General features: G+C 62.7%; 1 protein-coding gene and 2 long non-coding RNA genes across 9 annotated transcripts; 2 read left to right on the top strand and 1 right to left on the bottom strand.

The window, feature by feature from the left end:
• Positions 1–942: 942 nt before the first annotated feature.
• TLE2 (TLE family member 2, transcriptional corepressor) lies at positions 943–20,209 on the bottom strand. 6 transcript variants are annotated; one of them, XM_072787904.1, is made up of 20 exons: positions 20,075–20,209; positions 19,898–19,995; positions 19,396–19,459; positions 18,950–18,994; positions 16,522–16,584; positions 14,341–14,415; positions 13,926–14,109; positions 13,551–13,570; positions 12,320–12,427; positions 11,093–11,137; positions 10,481–10,630; positions 8,892–9,030; positions 7,972–8,132; positions 6,914–6,990; positions 5,991–6,240; positions 5,358–5,605; positions 5,109–5,256; positions 3,411–3,561; positions 2,796–2,872; positions 943–1,822 (listed from the first exon to the last, which is right to left on the bottom strand). In XM_072787904.1, exons 1-20 carry the CDS (start codon positions 20,096–20,098, stop codon positions 1,685–1,687), a joined length of 2,265 nt encoding a protein of 754 aa, XP_072644005.1. In that variant the 5' UTR covers positions 20,099–20,209; the 3' UTR covers positions 943–1,684. The 6 variants fall into 6 exon arrangements, with proteins under 6 accessions (XP_072644005.1, XP_072644007.1, XP_072644009.1 ...); XM_072787906.1 differs by having other exon boundaries at positions 943–1,254; XM_072787908.1 differs by having other exon boundaries at positions 8,008–8,132.
• On the top strand, positions 9,790–11,964 carry LOC140611106 (uncharacterized). 2 transcript variants are annotated; one of them, XR_012012445.1, is made up of 3 exons: positions 9,790–9,965; positions 10,276–10,450; positions 11,490–11,964. It is a non-coding gene; the product is annotated as an uncharacterized lncRNA (long non-coding RNA). The 2 variants fall into 2 exon arrangements; XR_012012444.1 differs by having other exon boundaries at positions 9,790–9,973.
• Positions 13,368–17,003, top strand: LOC140611108 (uncharacterized). Its single transcript, XR_012012447.1, has 3 exons — positions 13,368–13,611; positions 15,193–15,280; positions 15,957–17,003. It is a non-coding gene; the product is annotated as an uncharacterized lncRNA (long non-coding RNA).
• Positions 20,210–20,611: the final 402 nt, after the last annotated feature.

Raw genomic sequence — 20,611 nt, 5'->3', positions numbered from 1 at the left:
CGGCTGGCTTCTCCTCCCCCCCCCTCTCCCGGGGGCTCTCACAGCCTTTGGTGGCCCTGGCCTCCGGGATAAGCGTCCCGATGGTGCCAACAGGTCTGCTCTCCTTGCCCAGAGAAACTCTCCTCTCCGAAACTCCCCGGAGTGTGACTGGCTTCCCCCAGGGACCCCGCCATCTCCACCCAGGAGGTCCCCAGCAGCGTTCCTGCTTCACCACGGCCCTCCCACAGGAAGCTCCCTCCACAGGAGCTTCCAGAACCTAGACCTGAGGCCAGCCCCGCCCCGGGCTGGCCCACATCCATAGGTTCCCTCTGCTGCAGCCTGGGCTGCAGACCCCGCCGGCCTGGTTTCCACCCGGCCGAGCTCCTTCCCTCGGAGCCTGTGCACACACGGTTCCCTCTGGACCTGCACACTCGGGTGCAGCGGCTGCTTCTCGTTAGCTCTCGGTTTACGCTGTACCGTCACCTCCTCTGGGACTGCTTGCTTACTAGCACCTGGGGGTGGGCCAGGCGTCCTCGTGCACCAGCCTCTCAGCATCACCTGTGGGGGTCGGAGGGAAGCACCCCAAAGAGCCACGTGCTGCATGCAGTAAGTCCCCTGTGTTCGCGGGCGGTGCCCTGGGATGATCCTGTCCCCTGGGCCGGGAGTGAGGCGCACGGCAGCCCTGGGCCCGAGCACGCAAGGCCGCGTGGGACTCCCTCCGCTGCTGCGCCGTGGGACTCCCTCCTCTGCCACGCGACGGCGAATCTCCACCGTCCTGGAGCCCTGCCGTCTCCCAGATGGCGTGCAGATCGTGGGGGCCGGCCCCCTGTCCTGGGCATCACTTGCACTGTGCGGCCCCACAGCACACCTGTCTCCCACCCAGCCTGCCCCCGGTCACAGCCCGGGGAAAGCGATTTCCCCACCCCACCGACCCCCATCCTCCAGCCCAGGACAGAAAGGCAGTTGTGATAAATACATTTATTTCCCCAAAGTCCACCTGCCCATCCAGCCCCCCGTGGGTCCAGCGAGGGCAGGTGGGAGGGAGGCAGCCAGAGTGTGGACGGGACGTAGCACTGGAAGGTAGGAGCAGAGGGGGGCCGTCGGGGTCTCTGTCCGGGACGCCCCTCCCCCAGGAGCCAGGCCAGGGCTGCAGGCATGGGGGGGGTCTCAGTAGACCACCTCGTACACGGTGGCCTTCTTGTCACCCGAGCCTGTCACGATGTACTTGTTATTCCCGGAGATGTCACAGCTCAGCACGGAGGAGGATTCCTTGGACTAGGGACAGGGATGAGGGGAGGGAGAGAAGGGGGAGGTGAGGCGGGGCAGGTGGGAAGAGGCAGGTGCCTGTGGGGGTGGGGGGGTCCCTGCCCCCAAGAATGAGCCTTGTTTCACCCAGGGACCCTGCTGTCTCCACCCTGCAGTCGAGTCTGGGGCCAGGATGGGACGCGGGATGGGGCAGCCGGCAGGGGGGTTGGGACTCTGCCAGGGCGGGGGGCGATGACAGGGGAAGCAAGGTGACACATTGTTCCAGGGGGACCATCCACTGAAACTGGGCCTCAGGACAGGTGACGGCGCTCCTGGGAAGGGTAGGACCCCTGTTCTCTTGACACCAAGGAGATCTGAGGCCCTGCCCTCTCGAAGGACGCTCAGAGCGTGTGCGCCAGGCACGAGGCCACACGGCACAGCGAGGGTGGCTCGCTAAGGCTCACCACGACGACCTACACCCATAAAGGGCCCAACGATGAGTTTTCAGGCTCTGCCAAAGGTCCAAATACGTCTCTAGCCAACAAGTCCAGAGGCCAAAATAATCTGCGTCACAGCATTCTCCCTCTGCTGTACTGCCCTTTACAAATGTAAAAAAAAAAAAAAAAAAAATCGCCCCACACGCACTAGGATGGCTACAAACAAAAAGGACACAATAACAAGTGTCAGTGAGGATGCAGAGACTCTGAACCCATGTGCACTGCTGGGAGGGGGTGGAGAGTTTGTCCAGAGGTTACGCAGTTGTCAGCAATTCCACTCCAAGACAGCTGCCCCAGACATGAAAACGTGCCCACGGCAGCATGATTCACAGTCGCCCAAACGTGGAAGCAAACCAGGTGCCCGTCAAATGGTGAGTGGATAAGCACCATGCAGCCCATCTATACTCTAGAATCCCACCCAGCCCCGGGGAGGAAGGGGCCCCGACCCCTGCCCCCACATGGACGGACCCTGAGGACACCGGGCTCAGGGAGGGGACCCAGACCCAGAAGGACACCTCCTGCAGGACCATACTCCCAGGAGGTCCCCAGAGGAGGCCTGTCCACACCCAGGACACGACCCAGCCCCAGGAAGGAAGGGGCCCAACACCTGCCCCCACGTGGACAGACCCCGAGGACACCAGGCTCAGGGAGGGGACCCAGACGGACACCTCCCTCAGGACCCCACTCCCAGGAGGTCCCCAGAGGAGGCCTGTCCACAGAGACAGAGAGGAGGTGGTGGGAGCCAGGGCGGTGGGGGGGTCCGTGTGGGGAGATGGTTCTGGAGGTGGTGGTGGGGGTGGGTGCAGGGCGGGGTGAGTGTGCTTCGTGCCCTGAGCTGCGCACTTAGAGTTGGTTACAATGGTGAATTTTATACGTATTTTAAAAGTTAAGAACACACAAAAAAAGAACCCAGGGTGCATGCAGATGTGGCGTGTGGCCAGTTTGCAGACCCTGCTTTTGCAGCTTCCTGGCTGGGGTGGGGGGACTTGGGGGACATGGTGTACCCACCAACCACCTGGGGGCTCCGGGACACCCTGCCCTGCCCTGCCCTGGGGGCTGCAGACTGCCGAGTACCTGGAAAATGCTGGCTCCGTACGGCGTCCTCCAGGCGTTTAGCAGGTTGTCCTTCCCGGTGCTCACGAACCAGCGCCCTGGGGAGGGGAGGGCCGGGGGAGTTCCAGGAGGGAGGAAGCAAAGACAACCCAGGGCCGGCCTCTCCCTTTCTCTCGGACACCCCTGCTCTCACGAGGGGGGCACCCCCCAAGGGGCTCGGTCTGGCTTCGAGAAGGGGGAGCCCCCAGGAGAGGGCTGCCGGATAAAATCTGGGATGTCCAGTTACATTCGAGTCTCGGGAAAATCACAAATCACTTTTAGTACAGAGGCGCCTCGAGCATCGTCATTTATTCTTTGTAGTCTACGTGCTTGGGATACACTTACACTAAAAAATAAGCCAAGTGATTTTTAGTGTAAGTATATCTCCTGAACACGCAGGCATTTACACAGCAGTGGCCTTTCCGTGTAAGTGTGTCCCGTGCAATACTTGGGAAAACCTCACACTAACGAGTGATCTGCTAAAATTCAAATCCCACCGGGCGTCCTGTGTCCTGCCGTGTGGGTTGCTGGTGCTGTGCTGTGTGTTGGCAGAGCCCGCCCCAGCGCCCCAGTGCCCCGCCCAGCCCGAGCACCCACCGCAGGAGGCGAATTTGAGGGCGAGCACACAGCTCTCGTGAAGGTGCAACTGATACTTCTCTGGCTTGCGGACGTGTAGGACCTCCACGTTGCTGCTCTCCATGCCCACCGCCAGCCAGTCCTGGTTGGGGCAGTGGCCCAGAGAGAAGATCTGGGGGTGCAGAGGGAACAGGGGGCATCAGAACCCGCTTCCGATATTGGAGGATGCCCAGAGGGGGCGGAGGGGGGAGGTCCGGCGCCCTCCCGCCGCAGCCCCGCATGGAGAGGCAGCTGGCCCAGGGCCTGGAACACAGCAGGCAACTGCATGTCAAATCATTAATATTAATCAGAATTACACGGAACCCTGGGGCCTCACATCCATTATCCGCTCCGAACGCACAACAGCTCTGGGAGGCGGGTGGGCGGGCGTGAAGCCGGCCGAGGACAGCCGCCCCCCTTGAGCAGATGGTGGAAGGCAAGCTGAGGCCCCCCGCTCGCTCAAGGTCACGCAGCCGTGAAGGATCAGGTCCTCGGACTCCCAGCTCGGAACGCGCCCCACTTGCCAACACCTTTTATTTGGATCTGCAGGGGCTTGGGGGCCTCATCACCCCATGCCCTAGCCGGAGCAGGCCCAGAGCAGAATGAGGCCTTGCTCTGCCCTAAACTTCTCACAATCTCACTGACGGGACACATGTGGAAAGAACCCTAAGTTGACAGCAGAGAGGAGACAAGAAGGTTTTACGTGTTCTCTCCTGGCCGCACAGAAACGTCCCTGTATAATAAAGACAGATGGCCCAGCGGGATGGGAGATACTCACCACAGGGTCCCCAGAGAACAACCCATCTAAGTCTCGGGGGCAAGGGACCGGCTACCACATCCACCTGCACCCTGCCTTCCTTATCAAAGAGACTTTTAAGCTAAAGAGAAGGGAAGGTAGAACAGAAAAGGGTTTGGGAATCAGCTACCCCCAGGCTTCCAGGAAGAGGGCAAAACGGAGGTGGGTTCTGAAGGATGAGCAGGAGCTCACCAATTGGTGAAAGGAAGGGGAAAGCGTGTCAGCTGGAGGGCACAGTAAGTGGAGCACTCTAGAGGTGTGGCCGGGCATGGTGTGTGTGAGACCAGAGTTTGGGGGTCTTAGATGTCAGGCCACGGAGCTCCCACCCTGTCCCGAGGCAGTGGGAGAGAGGACCTGGGTGACTGTGCCCAGCCCTGAGGAGCCCCCCGATTCTGTCCAGCCCTGTCACTGCATCCTTCAGCCCAGACTCCCACAGCGCCCTCGACAGACCTCTGTGCAACTCCTGTGTCGACCTTTGCCTGTCTCTCCAGATCAGTGGCTCCCCTATGCTGAGTCCCAGAGGGGGGTGAAGGCGGTGGGGGGTAGGGGGTGGTCAGGAGCTCTCAGGAGGGTCAGGAGATCGAAGGCCGGGGGGAGGAGGAACAAAGGAATAAGGGGGTGGTGTGGCACAAGCATCTGGGAAAACAATCTGAGGGTCTTAGTGGGCTCACAGCTTCCTAGGAATCAGCTCCTCTGTGCTTCCCTGTAGCTGTCCTGGGAGAATTAAGGGGAAAGGCCTGTGGATTTGTCTTAAGGACAAACAGATGGACAGACATCAGGTATTTGAACCACTCGGCCTCTGGAAGTGAGTGCCTTGGGTGGAGAGGAGGGGCCTCCGGGTTCCAGAAACTTCTACGGCCCTCCCAGCAGACCCGCTGCAGCACCTGGGAGCTGAAGTCGTGCTGCTGCAGCTGGCGGCCCTCCCGCAGGTCCCAGCAGCGCACAGTGTTGTCCAGGCCCCCGGTCCAGAGCCGAGTGCCGTAGTCGGAGATGTCGATGCAGCTGGCGCCGTCGGTGTGGCCCTGGAACTGCCTGCGGGGAGAAGGGCCTGGGCGTCACTCCCGAGCTGCTTCTGCTCCAGTGCCCTCCCAGGCCACCCCCGGCACCCAAGCAGAGGGGTCAGGACCACCCACCTGACCATGGTCTGGTTTTGCAGGTCCCAGACCACGATGTTGCCGTCGCTGCAGCAGGAAAAGCAGACCTTGGCGTCGGGGCTGACCGCCAGGGCGTAGCAGGCGGGGGCGGAGGAGGTCAGCTCGGCCTTGATGCGCGGGGTGGGCGCCGCCAGGTCCCAGATGGACAGGGTGCTGGCCTCGCCGCCCACGATCAGGCTCCGGCCATCCGGCAGCAGCTTGCAGGAGCGAATGTAGTTGTCCCGGTTCTGGGACAGAAGAGAAGCGAGGGCGTGGGGCTGGCCCTCCCGCCTGGGCCTCCGAGCGCCCCCAGAGCGCCGATCAGATCACCGTAGGCTGCGAGCCCCGCCCCCGCCAGACAAGCCCCGCCCCGCCTGACAAACCCCGCCCCCAGGGCGCCAGGTCCAGTCTCCATAGGCTGCGAGCCACGCCCTGCCGGACAAGCCCCGCCCATACTCTCCAAGCCCCGCCCCACCGGGCAAACCCCGCCCCCAAGGCACCAGGCCCAGACTCCATAGGCTGTGAGCCCCGCCTTGCCGGACAGGCCCCGCCCCCACAGCTCCACCCTGCCGACCAGGCCCCGCCCCTCACCGAACAAGCCCCGCCCCGCCCGGCGGCGGGCCCCGCCCTCACCAGGCAGTCCAGCTGCGCCACGGGGGTCTTGGCGCCCGGCTGCCCCACGTCCCACACTTTGACGCAGCCCTTGCCGCCCGTGTACACGTGCTGCGTGGAGCCGCTGATGGTGACCGCGCAGACCACCTCGCCGTGCGCCAGCGTGTGCAGCTGCCGCGCGTGCCGTGGGATGCCCGCGCCCACCAGCGCGTCCGAGGGGAAGGGCACCGGCTGCATCTGCCCGTCGGCAGATACGTGGAAGGAGTAGGCCCTGGACAGGAGGAGGACCGTGACCGCGGGGAGGGTCGGCCCTGGAGGTGGCACCGTCGTCCCCCCCGCCCCGGGTGCCCCCACGCCCTCGGGGAAGGAACCCCGTGATCACAGGCGACCCAACAGCGTGGTGCTAAAGGCCTAGCCCGGTGCCCGGTGCGCGAGCCCTGGGAGATGCCTGGAGAGCTCCCGAGAACGGGGCCCAGGGGTGCCACCAGCCACGGGCGGCCAGTTCAGCCTAAATACATTTACAACTCCGGTTCCTCAGTGGCCAAAGCCACAGGTGGCTGATGGCAATCAGCCTGGACAGCTGTAGGTACAGAACGTTCCGCCACGGCAGGAAGTTCCTGGGTACTTGGGGCCGGGGCCAGTCTGTGCGCTGCAGGGCCTGCAGCAGGATGGCTGGCCCCAACCCACTGGAGGCCGGATGTGGGCGTGGCAACCCAAAATATCACCAGACAGGCCAAACGTCCTGGGGTGGGGGTGGGGAAGGCAAAACCCCCCTCCCGGCGCCCCTCCATTGAAAAGCAATGGTCTACATCTTGCTTGTTACATAACCCCTCTCTCCAGAGCCCCTCAAAGAGACCTTCTGGAAAGGCAGCCGGGAACCCCAGCCCCCCGCCCCACAAGGTAAGCACCTGACAGGAGGCCGGGAGCCCCGAGCCAATACTCACGGCTTTCCGCCAGGGATAGTGGGCAGGGAGGAGGAGATGGACGACCCTCGGAGATGCGGGTGACACTCAAATGCCATCTGCCAAAATGCCAGAGGGGGCGTCACAGGGCAGGGGACTGAAGGCCACCTCTGCCCTCCCCCAGGCTACCTGCCGTGTTTCTGTTTATCAGAGGATCCCTCACCGGTTCACCAGCCCCTCCCCAGGAGGAGCCCTGTCCTCCACCCATACTGCAGATAGGAGAGCAGAGGCTCCCGCCAAAGTCTCCCTGCCCAGGGAACCTAGAACCCCAGAGTTGGCAACCTCTGGCCCCCTGCTTCTTTTTGTAAATAAAGTTTTATTAGCACACAGCCACACCCACTCATTTATATGTTGTCTGTGGAGGCTCTGAGCTGTGAAGGCAGAAGCGAGTAGCTGCGACCTGTGACACAGACAACCCGGTCTCCAAAGTCAAAACTATTTACTGTCTGGCCTCTTGCGGAAAATACTTGCTGAGCTCCGTTCTACAACATCCCTCCCAGGTGCCACCCAGCCTGGGGGCCGGGATGTCCCCAACAACGGCATTTTCTTCCCTCTGGAGGCATCCTGGTCCACTTCGGCCATCTGTCCCCATACTGTCCTCTGGGGCCCACAGGGGTCTGCCCCCTGCGCCCCAGCTCACAGGTCTCATGCCCCATTCCTCCCACTCCTCCTGAGACCCCACTTCTCGTCCTCTCCCCGGCCTAGTCCTTCGTCCGCAGTCTGCTGGAATCATTAGTCCCTGAAAACAGGACTAGCAATGGCACGCCCTCTGCCAGGGGTCTGAAGGGGACCCTCAGCCCTGGGGCGGGGGCTCTCTGCTCCCAACAGTGCAGCACACTCACTGTTGTTTCTTTGTATTCAGCTTGTGGGCCCCTGGGACCCTCGGATCACCCTCCCACATGCATATGTACTTGCCAAGCAGGGGTTCCCGTCCTTTTCCCTATTTCCTTGTCTCTCCTTATGTGATTGGTTTCTCCTCCCGGCCCCCTGCCCCCCGCATCCTGCCGATAGCACCTGGTGCCCCCACACCGAGCACTCACCATGGGGGACCGTCCATACACTACAGAGCCGCTGACCTGGGGGGACAGGTGGAGGCTGACGTAGGAGCTGGGCACAGAGAGGTCCCCGTTAAGGGCGCTGTGGGAGCTCAGGCTGAAGGATGTGGTGAACGGACTGGACAGTGTCAGGGGGCTCCTCAGGGCTGAGTACGAAGGGACAAAGACAGGTCTTCAGACCCCCCTGGACCCAGACCCGGCCTTCCACGGCCTTGACCGCTCACTGGGGGTGGCTGTGCCCTGGTCCAGGCTCCACCACACTGTGTCATATTTCCAGATGTTTGAGAATCTTTCCCTCTGGCTTTCCTTCCTCAGTTGCTGAGCTCCTACTCACCCTTCAAAACCCTGGGCCGATGTCCAGCAACATCATCAGGCTTCCCCACCCCCACCCCCGCCCATTTTGCTTCCCTCTGTCTATGCTAGCCCGGGTCACACACGCCTGGGAGCTCCTCAAGGGCAGGTCCCAGGGCTGATTCTTTCTGGGGCCCCAGAACCAGCCAGGGCCAGGCCACAGGACAGAAACGGAAAACACCGTCACCCCCACGTCAACGATGGGGAATCTGAGGCTCAGGAAGTTTGAGTCGCTCGCCCAGAGTCGGGGCTGATGAGTACCCGAGGCTGGCCTCAAACCCCAGGCCGTCTGACCCCAAGGCCTCTCGGCCCGTGCACTAGGGCCAAAGCTCGTGAGTAAACCAGTGCCTCTCTGGGCCTCGGCCTCCCCACCTGTCAAGCCAAGACCCTGAGGAGACCGAGGTCCAGAGTGAGGCAGCACTGGGCTCCGAGTCCCGGAAAGGGCCAAGGCCAGGCCAGGGCCAGATTCTGGCCTCCCTCCTCCCCCACCCCTAGCATCTTCTAGAACCCCCCAGAGAAGAGACCTGGTCTGGCGGGCCCCAGCCCACGCTCACCAACACTGTCGGTGCAAGGCGCTGGCTTGGCAGCAAGCTGGCGGAGGTGACTGGCTGAGCTGGGCCCGGGGGTGGACGCATCCTGGGGCGGGGAGGAGTCGCAGGACTTGGGGGCGGGGGTGCTGGCAGGAAGGTCGTTCTGGGGAGAAAGGTCAGGACTGAACACCCCTGTGCCCTGCACCTTGCTGCCCACACTCTGGTGAGAAACCAGGTGGGAGGAAGGAGCAGGTGTATTCGAGCTAGGCTGGGGCTCACGGGATGTGCCTGCGTGCCACGGAGCGCCCCGCTAGTGCCCCTCTGCCGTGTCAGGGACACGCGAGGGTCCGCACACTGGGAGCGGCAGGCGGGCGCCTGGGCAGGAAGGGGCACAGCACCCGCCCACAGGGGTACAGCGGGCGCAGGGAGGGGCACTCACACCTGCTGCCAGAACCGTGCACGCGTATGATAAGGCATGCAGTGCGTTACACGGCTAGGGGTTACAGGGTCACTAGTGCGGGTGTAGACTGGCCTTGAGCAAGGGGCACACCTGCAGGGAGAGGGCACACTGCGACAGAAGGGGGCAGGGTGTGGGGCGGGAGAGCACAGGGTGTGCTCCTGGATGGAGGACGGGGACCCAGGACAGAGGACCCGCACCGGGGGAGGAGGACGGGGACCCAGGACGAGGGACTGGCACCCAGTAGGGGCCCGCCCGCCCTGCTTCTGGGGAGCAGTGTCTCTCAGGGAGGGGGGGACACCTGAGCAGGGGGGAAGCGGACCTGGGGAGGAGCTCCTCGCCCTGTCCTCCTGCTGAGGGTCCCCGACCGCCAGGAACCTTGCCGACCTCGCGCCCATCCTCGCCTCCCCAAGCCCACCTCGCTGCCCCAAGCCCAGGCGCCCACGAGGGCCGTGGGTGGGGACCACGTGGACAGGGAGGCCGCGGGCGCCCCTCCCCCTCGGCCTCCTGGAGTGGAGGAGGTCACAGAAGATGCCACGTGAGCCCCAGCCTCTGCGTCGCCATAGCAACCTGCTGGGAGGGGAGGCCTAGAAACCGGCGCCTCTCCCTCTCCGCCTCTCCCTCTCCCTCTCCCTCTCCCGGTAAGTGGGTAAGTGCCAGGCTGGGCCTCGGGAAGATTTGGGGGAGGGGGCGGGACAGATGGAGCCCCGCGTGGGTGCCGGGGCGCTTCCTACGCGGAGAAAGTTGTTCCCATAGTAATCCTCCTGCCCGGACCTCAGGTGGGGCTGCTGCGCCTCCAGCGCCTCTCAGGGGCCGGAACACTTGCAGGGCGGGAGTCAGCCCTGGGCCCGGATTCTATGGTCACTGGGCTTATTTCCGGGGCTCCCTACTTAAGCAAGCAACCGTCTCCCCAGAAGATGGAGAACGTGTATGTATTTGGTGTGTGTTTAGGCCCGACGGAGCCAGTCCGCTCCGGAGAAGTACTTGGGCAAAGTCGAGGCGGATTTTAGGAGGGTGACAAATAACCACGAAGGACAAGCCTCTGGACACCCAGGCCGGGCCGGTTTCCGCCCCCCTCCACATCTCAGGTGTCAGCATCTGTTTCCAGGTCCCCAGGATGCACGAAGTGAGTTTCCAGGCCTCCCCCACTCCTTACCAGGACAAGCTCCTTGGCTCGGGGGAGTGGTGAGCCGAGGCTCGAGGCCAAGGAGGCCGGACTGTCCACGAGGTCCCGACGGGCAGGGACGCAGATGGGGGCCTTTCCACACGGGGTGCTGGCAGGGCTGGGGGGCTCCGACGGCTGGTCCTGGGTTTGAGAAGGTGAGGTTAAGTGGAGAGGAAGCGGGTAAAGAGGGCGAGCCCATTCCTGTACCCCCCCAGACCCCGTCCCACCCTCCAGGCTGGGCCCCTGCAATCCACCCCGTCTGATGGGATTGAGGGTACCTGCACCATAAGCACACATGGCAACGTCTACGTCAGGGCTTGCTTTTGGTGTCCCCCCCTGACTGGGGGGCCAGTGAGGCCAGGGAGGGGGCACAGCACCCCATCACACAGCGAGAGCGCTTGAAGCCACTGCCCGCCCCCCAGGGTTCTCAGGGCCTGTGCTATGGAGGGGAGGTTGTCCCGGGCTGTCCCCTCATCCCAGCCACCCTGAACCGAGAGGAGGCCAGGACGCCCCCTTCCCTCCACGCCCAACACTCTGCCAAACCTGCCACTCGCTGTGCCCAGACCTCTGGGCCCTGCAGTCAGAGGCTGGACCCCGACTCACCTCGTCCACCACCAGGTTGTAGTCACTCTTGTCTTCGTCACTCTCCTGGGGGGGGGACACAGAGGAGAGGGAGAGAGCTTACTGTGGCCGTGCCCCTGCCTCCACATCCCCTTATTCATCCCCAGGAGTGGGGGCGGACACAGGGCCAGTCCCGGTCTGATCAGGTCTCTGGAGGCTCCAGAGGCCCCTGTACTTGGTTCGGAAAAAAGGCTGCCATTTGCTCAGGTCCAGGGGGGCGTTGGGGAGGGGGCAGGAGTCCCTTATGGAGAAAAGTGAGGGGGGTGGAGCTGCATGCCCACGACGTGCTGTGGGGCCCTCCCCGGGTCTCAGTTTCCCCGCTCTGTGCAGTGCGGGGAGAACCATAGCCTTGGCCCTTCCTCAGGCTCCTGGCCTTCAGCTTGCCCCCTCCAGGCAGCCCTCCGAGCTTGCCCGAGAGGAATTTTCTCCTGACGCCTGCCCCTACATCAGTTCTCCTTCTTTGTGCGGCTCCCCCACGGCCCTTGGGGGAAACAGCGTTGTCCAGGGCTGCCCCGTGTCAAGCAGAAAGGCCAGGAAGACCGAAGGTACAGCCTGAAGCCCACGTCTTCCCAGCAGGAGGGGCTTCTCTGACCCCCCCCACCGACCCCCAATTATCTTCTTTAAAAACCAAAGGAGTTGCTGACGTGTATAGAACAAACTATTCCGATTCTTAAAGAGCAAAGGCATCTGTGAGAAACAGAGGAGGACCTGCGGGCTCTGGGGCTGCCAGGCAAGCGGGACCAGGGTGAGGCTGGCCCTGCGGATGTGACAAGTGCTCCCCCCGCAGGTACAGCCCCAGCCTCCACTGAGGTGGGGGGGCCAGAGGTAGAGACTACAGGTGCGGGGCTCATACAGTGAGGGAGGGGTCCCGGCCCTGGAGGGGGCGGGGGGCCAGGGCCAGCCTCCTGCAGGACAGAGCATTCTGGGCCTCCTAGAGGGGCAGGGGAAGGGGAGTCACAGAGGGCTGCACGGGCCGGAACAAAATCCAGGAGGGGGGGCACCCGCTGCCTGGTCCAGGGGCTTCAGACACAAGAGCAACTAGAGCTGGGCCCGGCCCGCAGGGGTCTTCTGATTGCCCTGTGCTCCGTGGGCAAAGGGGAGCTATGGAAGGCCCTGGAGTGAGAGAGTCACGGCCAGAGCTCGGCTCTGGTCGGCTCTGAACAGCAGGGCTGGGGGCCTGCCCCAGTCTTCTGCTTGCCCCCCACTTACATAAGGTCCCGACAGATCTTTGTCCTCAGCGCGCTGCTTCCCGCTGCCGGCCGGGCCACCGGGCCGCTCCTCTTCCACCACACTCTCAGGGGGTGAGGGGGATGCGCTCTGCAGAGAGACAGGGCCAGATGGGACAGAGGGTCAGAGCCCCGAGGCCCCAGACCCTATCCTGGCACAGCCAAGCCCGAGGGTCCCCAACACTGTTATTGGGATCTGGGCCTCAAGTTTCCCGTCTGGGAAATGGGACCTTCCGAGGGCAGAGTCAATGCTCAGTTCTTGACCCCCCACAGCAAGCTTGTGGGGGGAGGTGATGGTTAATCCCATTATACAGACAGGGAAACTGAGCCCAAGGGAAGGCAGGGCTGTGCCGTGAAGGAGGGGCTGAGACAGGACTCAAAGCCAGCCCACAGGCGCCAACGGTCTGGCCTTCGAAGGTCAAAGCCTGGGTCAGCTGCATCCCCCTCCCGCAGCATCAACCTGCCTGTGGGCCTCAGGCAGTCGGCTCCTTCCCTGGCACTCAGTCTCCCCATCTGTATGACCCTGGGGTCCTAGGATCGAGTCCCACATCGGGCTCCCCGCAGGGAGCCTGCTTCTCCCACTGCCTGTGTCTCTGCCTCTCTCTGTGTCTCTCGTGAATACATAGATAAAATCTTTTTTTTTTTTTTAGGATTTTTTTTAACATTTTTTTTAATTTTTATTTATTTATGATAGTTACACACACACAGAGAGAGAGAGAGAGAGAGAGAGGCGCAGAGACACAGGCAGAGGGAGAAGCAGGCTCCATGCACCGGGAGCCCGACGTGGGATTTGATCCCGGGTCTCCAGGATCGCGCCCTGGGCCAAAGGCAGGCGCCAAACCGCTGCGCCACCCAGGGATCCCAGATAAAATCTTTTAAAAAAGAAAAACAATTTAGAAATAATAAAAATTACACACAGGGCTACGGAGCAGCTCTGATAGATAACATCAGCTGGATGACGGACGGTTGATGAACGGAAGGGGGGGTGGAGGCTACTCCTTGCACGTTCACTTATTCAATTGCAGAAAGAAGCTCAAGGTGGCAAACTTTTGATAAAAAGAAGTCTAGCCTTAGGGGCACCTCCCACAGCAAAAGGCTCCAGGAGCTGCCCGGGGTCTTGCTCTGAGGACCCCATCAGCTCAGAACCCCCGGCTCCAGCCACCCGCGAGTACAAAGCGAATGTCACCCGAGTTCCTGGGTGCCCTGCAACTTACCCTGCTTGGGGCTCTGTCCACTGGCAGGATGCAGGGGAGGCGAAGAGAGAGGGGAGACAAGGTGAGGGTTCCGTAGCTCGTGGTGCCAGGGGCGCGCCCCTCTGGAGTTTATAGGGCCCCCTTCCCAGCTCAGAACCTCCCTCCTCTTTCCTACACCCGCGTCCTCCCCTGAACATTCAGACAGGTGTCCAGAGACGGGCAGTAGCTCGCCCAAGAACACACAGCGGCTGGGAGGAAAGCTGACCCCAAGCCCGGCGGGCCCGGTCACTCGCTCCCTGGCGCTTCAGGGAGTCTGGTGCTCTGGACAGCCTGGCCTGCCACTCCCCCTCCGCACCCGGGATCCCCTGCCCAACGCCACCCTTGGGACCCACTCACCTCTGGGTCCCTCGGCCTCCCCACCTGCCCGGTCTTCCTTGGCGGCCGCAGCCAGCTGAGCCTGCGCGGCCAGAGCTCCGGACAGGGCCAGCAGCCCCGTGGCACTGCTGCCCACCAGGCCAGCAGGGCGAGGGGTGAGGGGTACAGGGGGGGCATGGTGGGACAGCGGCTGGAGCTGCTGCTGCTGGAGAGAGGACGGGTGGGCCAGGGCCGGGCCGCAGCCCAGCAGTGCCCCTGGCCCGAGAGGCAGCAGAGACCGGCACCGGGTGTGGGCAGAGGGGGGCGCCCCGAGGCTCCGGGGAGGCCAGAGCCCCCTCCAGCCGCCCACCTGGAACCCCCAGCCTTAGCACCTCCAGGGTGCCCAGGACCGGGGGTGGGGTCTCCCCGGGACAGGGTAGGGGTGGGGAGGACTCACCCCGATGAGGCTGTTCAGCTCCCCCACGGTCACCTGCTTGGCCCGCTCCACGGCCTGTAGCACCTGTTGTTGATGCTGGGAGGCGGGGGTACCGGGAGGGGGTGCTCAGGCTCCCTGTCTGCTGGCAGCCCCCATCCACCCCCGGAGTGTCCTCCGAGGCCCCAGCTCCCCCCCATCCTTGTCCCCAGCGCTCCCTGGGGCGGGGGGGAAACAGCAGCAGGTCACAAAGTAGAAATTGTTGTCCCTAGTAGCCCGAGGGTCTCTGCCCTGCCACCTTCTTCCTGCCTCTCCTTGCCTCAAGCAATGACGACACGTCCTCTGTCCCCACTGTCGGAAAGCCACAGGCCGCAGGTGGCTACTGAGCACTTGAGATGCGGCCCGTGCAAGTGACGAAGGAACCGTTTCACTTAATCTCATTTAATACAAATTTAAGTAGAAACATAATGTAATACGTTCAAATAGAAACATAGATGAATGTACGTGTGTGACCGCACACGGCTGTGGATCCACACACCCGCGTGTAAGCATGTCTAGGCCGAGGGTTGGCCCACTTTTTCTGTAAAGGGTCGCAGAGTAAATATTTTCAGTTCTCTGTGGCACCTTCTCTCTCCGTGTCCTGCCATGCAGACCATGTGCCTGAACGGGCTTGCCGGTGTCCCCATAAAACCTTATTTATAAAGCAGGCAGAGGGTGGGGTGTGGACCCCGACCACACCATCCCCTGACCCCTGGGCTAGAATGGACTTGCTGGGGCACCTGTGTGTGTTGCTGTTCACTTCCTAGTCCGTTTACCATCTTTCTTCCCGTGTTGCTCTTGTCACCGCGGCCACTCGGTCCCCACCCTCTGCTCCAGACACCATCTCTACAGTCTCACGCCAGCCAGGATATCCCTCCTTCCCGAGCTTCCAGAAAATCTCAGATTTGGTGGGGTCCCATCCGAGGTGAGCATCTACCCCTGTTTTTGTTCGCTGTCACAACGGGGGGGGGGCTCCATCTACCCACCCTGCAGGGGGACCTGCCCTGGTGTCTCTTGTGGATGGAATGCTCCAGAAAGGAAGCAGGGACAGCTGCTGCAAAGGTCCTCAGGCTGGCAGGCCCTTGGAGAATTCTTACAAGGGCTAACTTTTTTTTTTCCTTTTAAAGATTTTATTTAAATATTTAGAGGGAGGAGGATCCCTGGTGGCTCAGCGGTAGAGCGTCTGCCTTTGGCCCAGGACGTGATCCTGGAGTCCCGGGATCAAGTCCGACGTCGAGCTCCTTGCATGGAGCCTGCTTCTCCCTCTGCCTGTGTCTCTGCCTCTTTCTCTCTCTCTGTCTCTGTGTGTGTGTGTGTGTGTGTGTGTGTGTGTCCCTCATGAATAAATAAAAAAAATCTTAAAAAGAAAAAATATTTAGAGGGAGGAGAAGCAGACACTCCACTGAGCCGGGAGCCTGATGTGGCGCTTGATCGCAGGACCCTGGCATCATGACCCAAGCCGAAAGCAGACGCCTAACTGCTACCTGAGCCACCCAGGCACCCCACCCCGCTTTTTTTTTAAGTTTCAGTGAGGTGCTCACACTGCTTATTATGTCATCTGCCCCGGTTCTACCTTTTTAAAATTATTATTGTGGTTACAGATACCTACGAGTCACCATCTTAACAGTCTCTAAGTGCACAGCTCAGCGGCACGAAGCACACTCACATCGTCGTGCACCCACCCCCACATTCCATCTCTAGAACCTTCCATCTCCCCACACGGAGACTCCCCATCTCCTCCCTCAGCCCCTGGCTCCCACCACCATCTCGTCTCTGTCTCTGTGCACGACGAGACTCCTCTAGGGACCTCCCGGGAATGGAGCTGGACGGTATTTGCCCTTTCGTGACTAGCCAGCTGCACTGAGCACACATAGGGCTAACTCTTCCTGGGTGCTTGCTTAGCACCCAGTATCGCCCTGGCGTGTATCAGCTTGTCTAAACATGACCACAAAGGCACAGACAAGGCAAGCAGCCAAGGGCACAGAGCCAGGACTCGGACCCAGGCGGCCTGGTGGCCGGGCCGGAGCCCCCACTCCTCGCCCTCAGCCTCCACCTCCGTCCATCCCTGAAGCCCCTGCCCGGTCCCCCCTCCCCGGCCCCCCGGCGGAACCAGTCCCCCCTCTCCCAGTCATCCAGCTCCCCGTCTGCCCCCACAGGCCCACTCACCTCCTGGGTCAGGAAGGGGATAATCTGAGCACAGATACCACTGAGGCGCTTCACAATCTCGGCCTGGCAGGAAACAATAGGGAGGAGGCTTGGGGGGGGACCCTCACTCCAGACATAATAAGCCTTGGCAAAGCCCGGGAGGTAAGGGGCCATCACCAGCAGGTGCAAAGGGGGCGACGCTGAAGCCAGAGAGGCAAGGCTCGGGGGCGGAAGGCGGGCTGCGGAGGACGCGGCCTGCAGAGCTGATGCCCAGGGCCGCCGGGAGCCGGAAGGCCGGGACGGATACAGACACAATCAACAGATTCCCAGGAAGCAGCCACCCAGACGCCCAACTCAGATGGGCACTGAGGGGCTGTGGGGTCATCGCAAACAAAGCAGTGGCCATCCCAGGCCGTGTCTGGGGGGCACAGGCTCCCTCTGCGACCTGGGCCACTGCCAGGCCGAGATCCCAGTGCACCACGCTCAGGGGGAAGGGCTTTGTGGTGTTGGGCTAATAAAAAGAAACATATATCTTGTCTTTGTCCCACATCCTGGTACAGAGGAGCCCCTAAAACTCTCAGAATTTCCCAGTGATGGGGGCGGGGAGCATCTTGCTGTTCTCAACACCTGAGTATGTTAGAGGGATGGAGGTCGAGTTAATCAGCAACGGCGATGATGTAACCAATTGGGTCTGTGCAATGAAACCTCCCTAAAAATCCTGACGGAGTTGGTGGGGAGCCTCGGGTGGGTGACCAGGTGGGTGACCGTATGGAGGTGCTGGGAGGGTGGCGCACCCGGGCAGGGCATGGAAGCTCTGCGCCCCCGCCCCATGCCTCGCCCCGCGCCTCTCTTCCATCTGGCTGTTCCTGAATCCGATCCTATAGGATAAGCGGGTAATCTAACAAGCCAACTGTTTCCCTGAGTTCTGGGGACTGTTTGGGCAAATTATTGAACCTGAGGTGGGGATTACGGGAACCCTCAACTTATATATAGCTGAACGGTCAGACGCTTGGGCCAGAGACCCAGACTTTTGCTTGGCATCTGCAACAGGGGCAGCCTGGTGGGGCCGAGCCCCGCACCTGTGAGGTCTGAGCTAATTCCAGGCAGAGTGTCAGAATCAAGCTGAATCTCAGGACATCTGCTGGTGTCGTAGCTGGAGAATCGGCTGGTATGTGGGGAAACCCACACGTTTGGGCGCAGAAGTACAGGGAGTGGAGGGGAGGCTGTGGTTTTACAAGCAGGTGTCTTCGGGGACAGGATCTGAGCCAGGGGAGCCCCGAGAGGCTGAACAGAGGGAAAGCTGCATGGGGGCAGGGGGAGAGGGGCAGGTATGGCATATCCAGGTGTGTGCAGGGTCAGGCTATGCTTCGCCTCTGCCGGGGTTAGAGGGGTGCTGTGTGCCTCGTGCATCTGGGCAGGGCTTGAGTTCCCACTGGAAGGGTGGGGGCCGGGCCCTAGCACCTGCCTGCCCCCTCCCACCCCCTAAGATGGTCTATTTCATGAACCCCCAGGACCACGCCCTACTCCAGCCAGGTCAGCCCCCGCCCGCCGCGGCCCACACCAGAGCCAGCAGAGCCCACGCATACCCAGAAAAGCACACCAGGGCGGGCACCCTGAGGCAGCCCACACTCTTAGCCCACTCCCCCTCCTCTTCCCACCCACCCGGAAGGAATGTTGTTTTAGGCTCCACCCCCCCCACCCCTACCCTGTTCTGATAGTCTCAGGGACAGAACCTAAGACCCCATCAACCTCACAATCTTTTGGGGTCCCTCATCTATCAGAGAACCTTGAGGTCCGTGTCAGGTCCTTGGGGTTAATTTTTTTTTCTTTTTTTAAGTAGGCTTGGTACCCAGCGTGGAACCCAACACAGATGGGGCTTGCACTCACGCCTCTGAGATCAAGACCTGAGCTGAGATCAAGAGTCGGATGCTTAACCGACTGAGCCACCTGGGCACCCCGTCTCGGGGTTAATCTTGAACAACTGGAGTCAATTTGAGACCCTTCTGGTCTGAGAACCTTGCATCACACTCAGAAGCTGATGAGAGTCTCGGACCCTCAGGGCACTAGGGCCAATCTTACATCCTTTAAAGCATCAACAGCAGCTTGGGGTCCAGCTCAGATCATCAGGATCCATCCTCCAAACATGAGACTCTCTGGCCTGAAAGGGACCTCCCTGGGCCAGAAGTCACCTCCACTGCCTGCCCGACCTGGCCGCAGCCTCTGCCACAAGCCCTCCTTGACAGGGACACCTGGCTCCTGCCCACTTCTCGCCTCTCTGCTGGACCCTGTCTCCAGAAGTTCAGAACTGTTTTCCTTCTGTGAGGCTGAAATCTGGCCCCCTGGTCCCAGAGATTTCAGGATAAGACCCGGACTGCCTGAGCGCTGGGTCTCTCTCACAGCTTCCAGACCCTCACCCTTCTTCCTGAACACCCCGAGCCCCAACAGTTACCTGTTTATGCATTTCGATGTTGAGCCCGTAGGACATCTCATAATACTGCAAAGGAAGAGCCAGTTGGGAATGTCTACTGTGCCAGTTGGTGCCCAGCCTTGAGCTGGGTGATGCTGGGGCTTCCGGGGAGCCCCCAGGCTGGGGGAATCACAGCAGGGCACAGAGCCTCCCCCCAAGCCCAGAGGGGAAGACCAGAGGAGCAAGCAGGGAGGGTGGCAGGAGGAGGTGCCCAGAGACCCCGGCCCCTCAGAGATGCCCATCAGGAGAGGGGACATCCTTGCCTCATTATTTGTAGGATGGCCAGGAATCCCAACCAGCCCCCTTTACAAGACGGAAAATGAGGCCCGGAGGGGCAGGGTGAGCGGGGAGTCAAACCCCCAGCGCTTTCAGTCACAGCGGAGCCCCCTCCCCACTGCCCGCAGCTCCTGGCACCCGAAGCCCCTCACCATGACATAATGTCGTTGCATTTCTGTCTTCTCACTGGCCAGCTTCTCACACTCCAGCTTGAGGCTGGGAAGGAGAGGAGCATGGGGATCCCACTCTGCGCCCTGCCTCTACTCCCACCGCGCCCCACCCGGCACAGGACGCAGAGATACCCGGTCTGGGCCAGTTTCCAAAGTGATGGCTTTGGCTCCGTCCCCTGTCCCCACTTCCTGCTCGCCGCCCCACCTCCGTCCAGTCCCTTCCCGCCCCTTCTCAGGCTCCAAGCGCCCCAGTGCTGAGCGTCCCCGGCCACCTCACCTGCGCTTCCACCTGGAAGCCCTCCCTCGGCCCTGCAGGGGGGGCTCCCTCCTCCCGGCACCCTGGAGGCCCCGCCCCCGCCTGGCTGCGCCCGGGGGCCCCCAGCGGGCCCGTCCCCCCCCCCGGGGGGCTCCCAGGTGAGCTCCCAGGTGAGCTCCCAGGTGAGCTCCCGGCTCCCCCGGGGCGCGGCGCCCCCGCCCCCCTCACCTGTGGTACTGAGCCTGAAGAAACTGGAATTCCTCTTTGATGCGGTCGCAGATCTCCAAGATCGAGAACTTGAAGGGCTGGCCGGACTGGAGCGGGGTCTGCGGGCGGGGGCGCGGCGGGGTCTGAGCTCCGGGCGCCCGCGCCCCCCGCCCCCGCGCGGCCCGGGCCCCCACTCACCGGGTGCCTCCCCTGGGGGTACATCCTGGCGATGCGGAGGCCCCCGCGCCGCCGGAGCCCGACGATCCCGGGGGGGCGGCGGCGGGGCCGGGGGCGCCCGGAGGCAGCAGGAGGGGCGCGGCGGCGCGGGGCCGGGACCCGGAGCGCCCGCGCCCCCCCGAGCGCGCGGGGCGGGGGCGGGGCGGGGGCGCGGGCGCGGGGCGGGCGCGAAGGTCGCGCGAGCCGCGGCCCGGTGTCGGCGGAGGCGCGGGCGGCGGGCCCCGCGCGGAGCCGCCTCCCTCCGGCGGGGCTCGGCCGGGAGCCGCGGGCAGAGCCGCCTTAAGGTGGCGCCGCCGCCCCCCGTCCCGCCCACCCGCCCGCCCGCCGCGCCCCCGCGCCTCGGGCCCGCGCCCCGGGACCCCGCCCCCGCCCCGCCCCCGGCCGGGCCCCGTGGGGAAACTGAGGCCCGCGCCCAGTGCCCCGCCGACGCCGCCCGCTCCCTCCCCGGAGGAGAGACGTGCAGGGAAGCCAGACACACCTCGGCGGGGGGCGGGGGGG

Source organism: Canis lupus, chromosome 19 (genome assembly GCF_048164855.1).
Source record: "Canis lupus baileyi chromosome 19, mCanLup2.hap1, whole genome shotgun sequence".
Taxonomy (NCBI): Eukaryota; Metazoa; Chordata; class Mammalia; order Carnivora; family Canidae; genus Canis; species Canis lupus.
The sequence above is the reverse complement of the archived record's forward strand: the minus strand, read 5'-3'. Positions and strand labels throughout refer to the sequence as shown.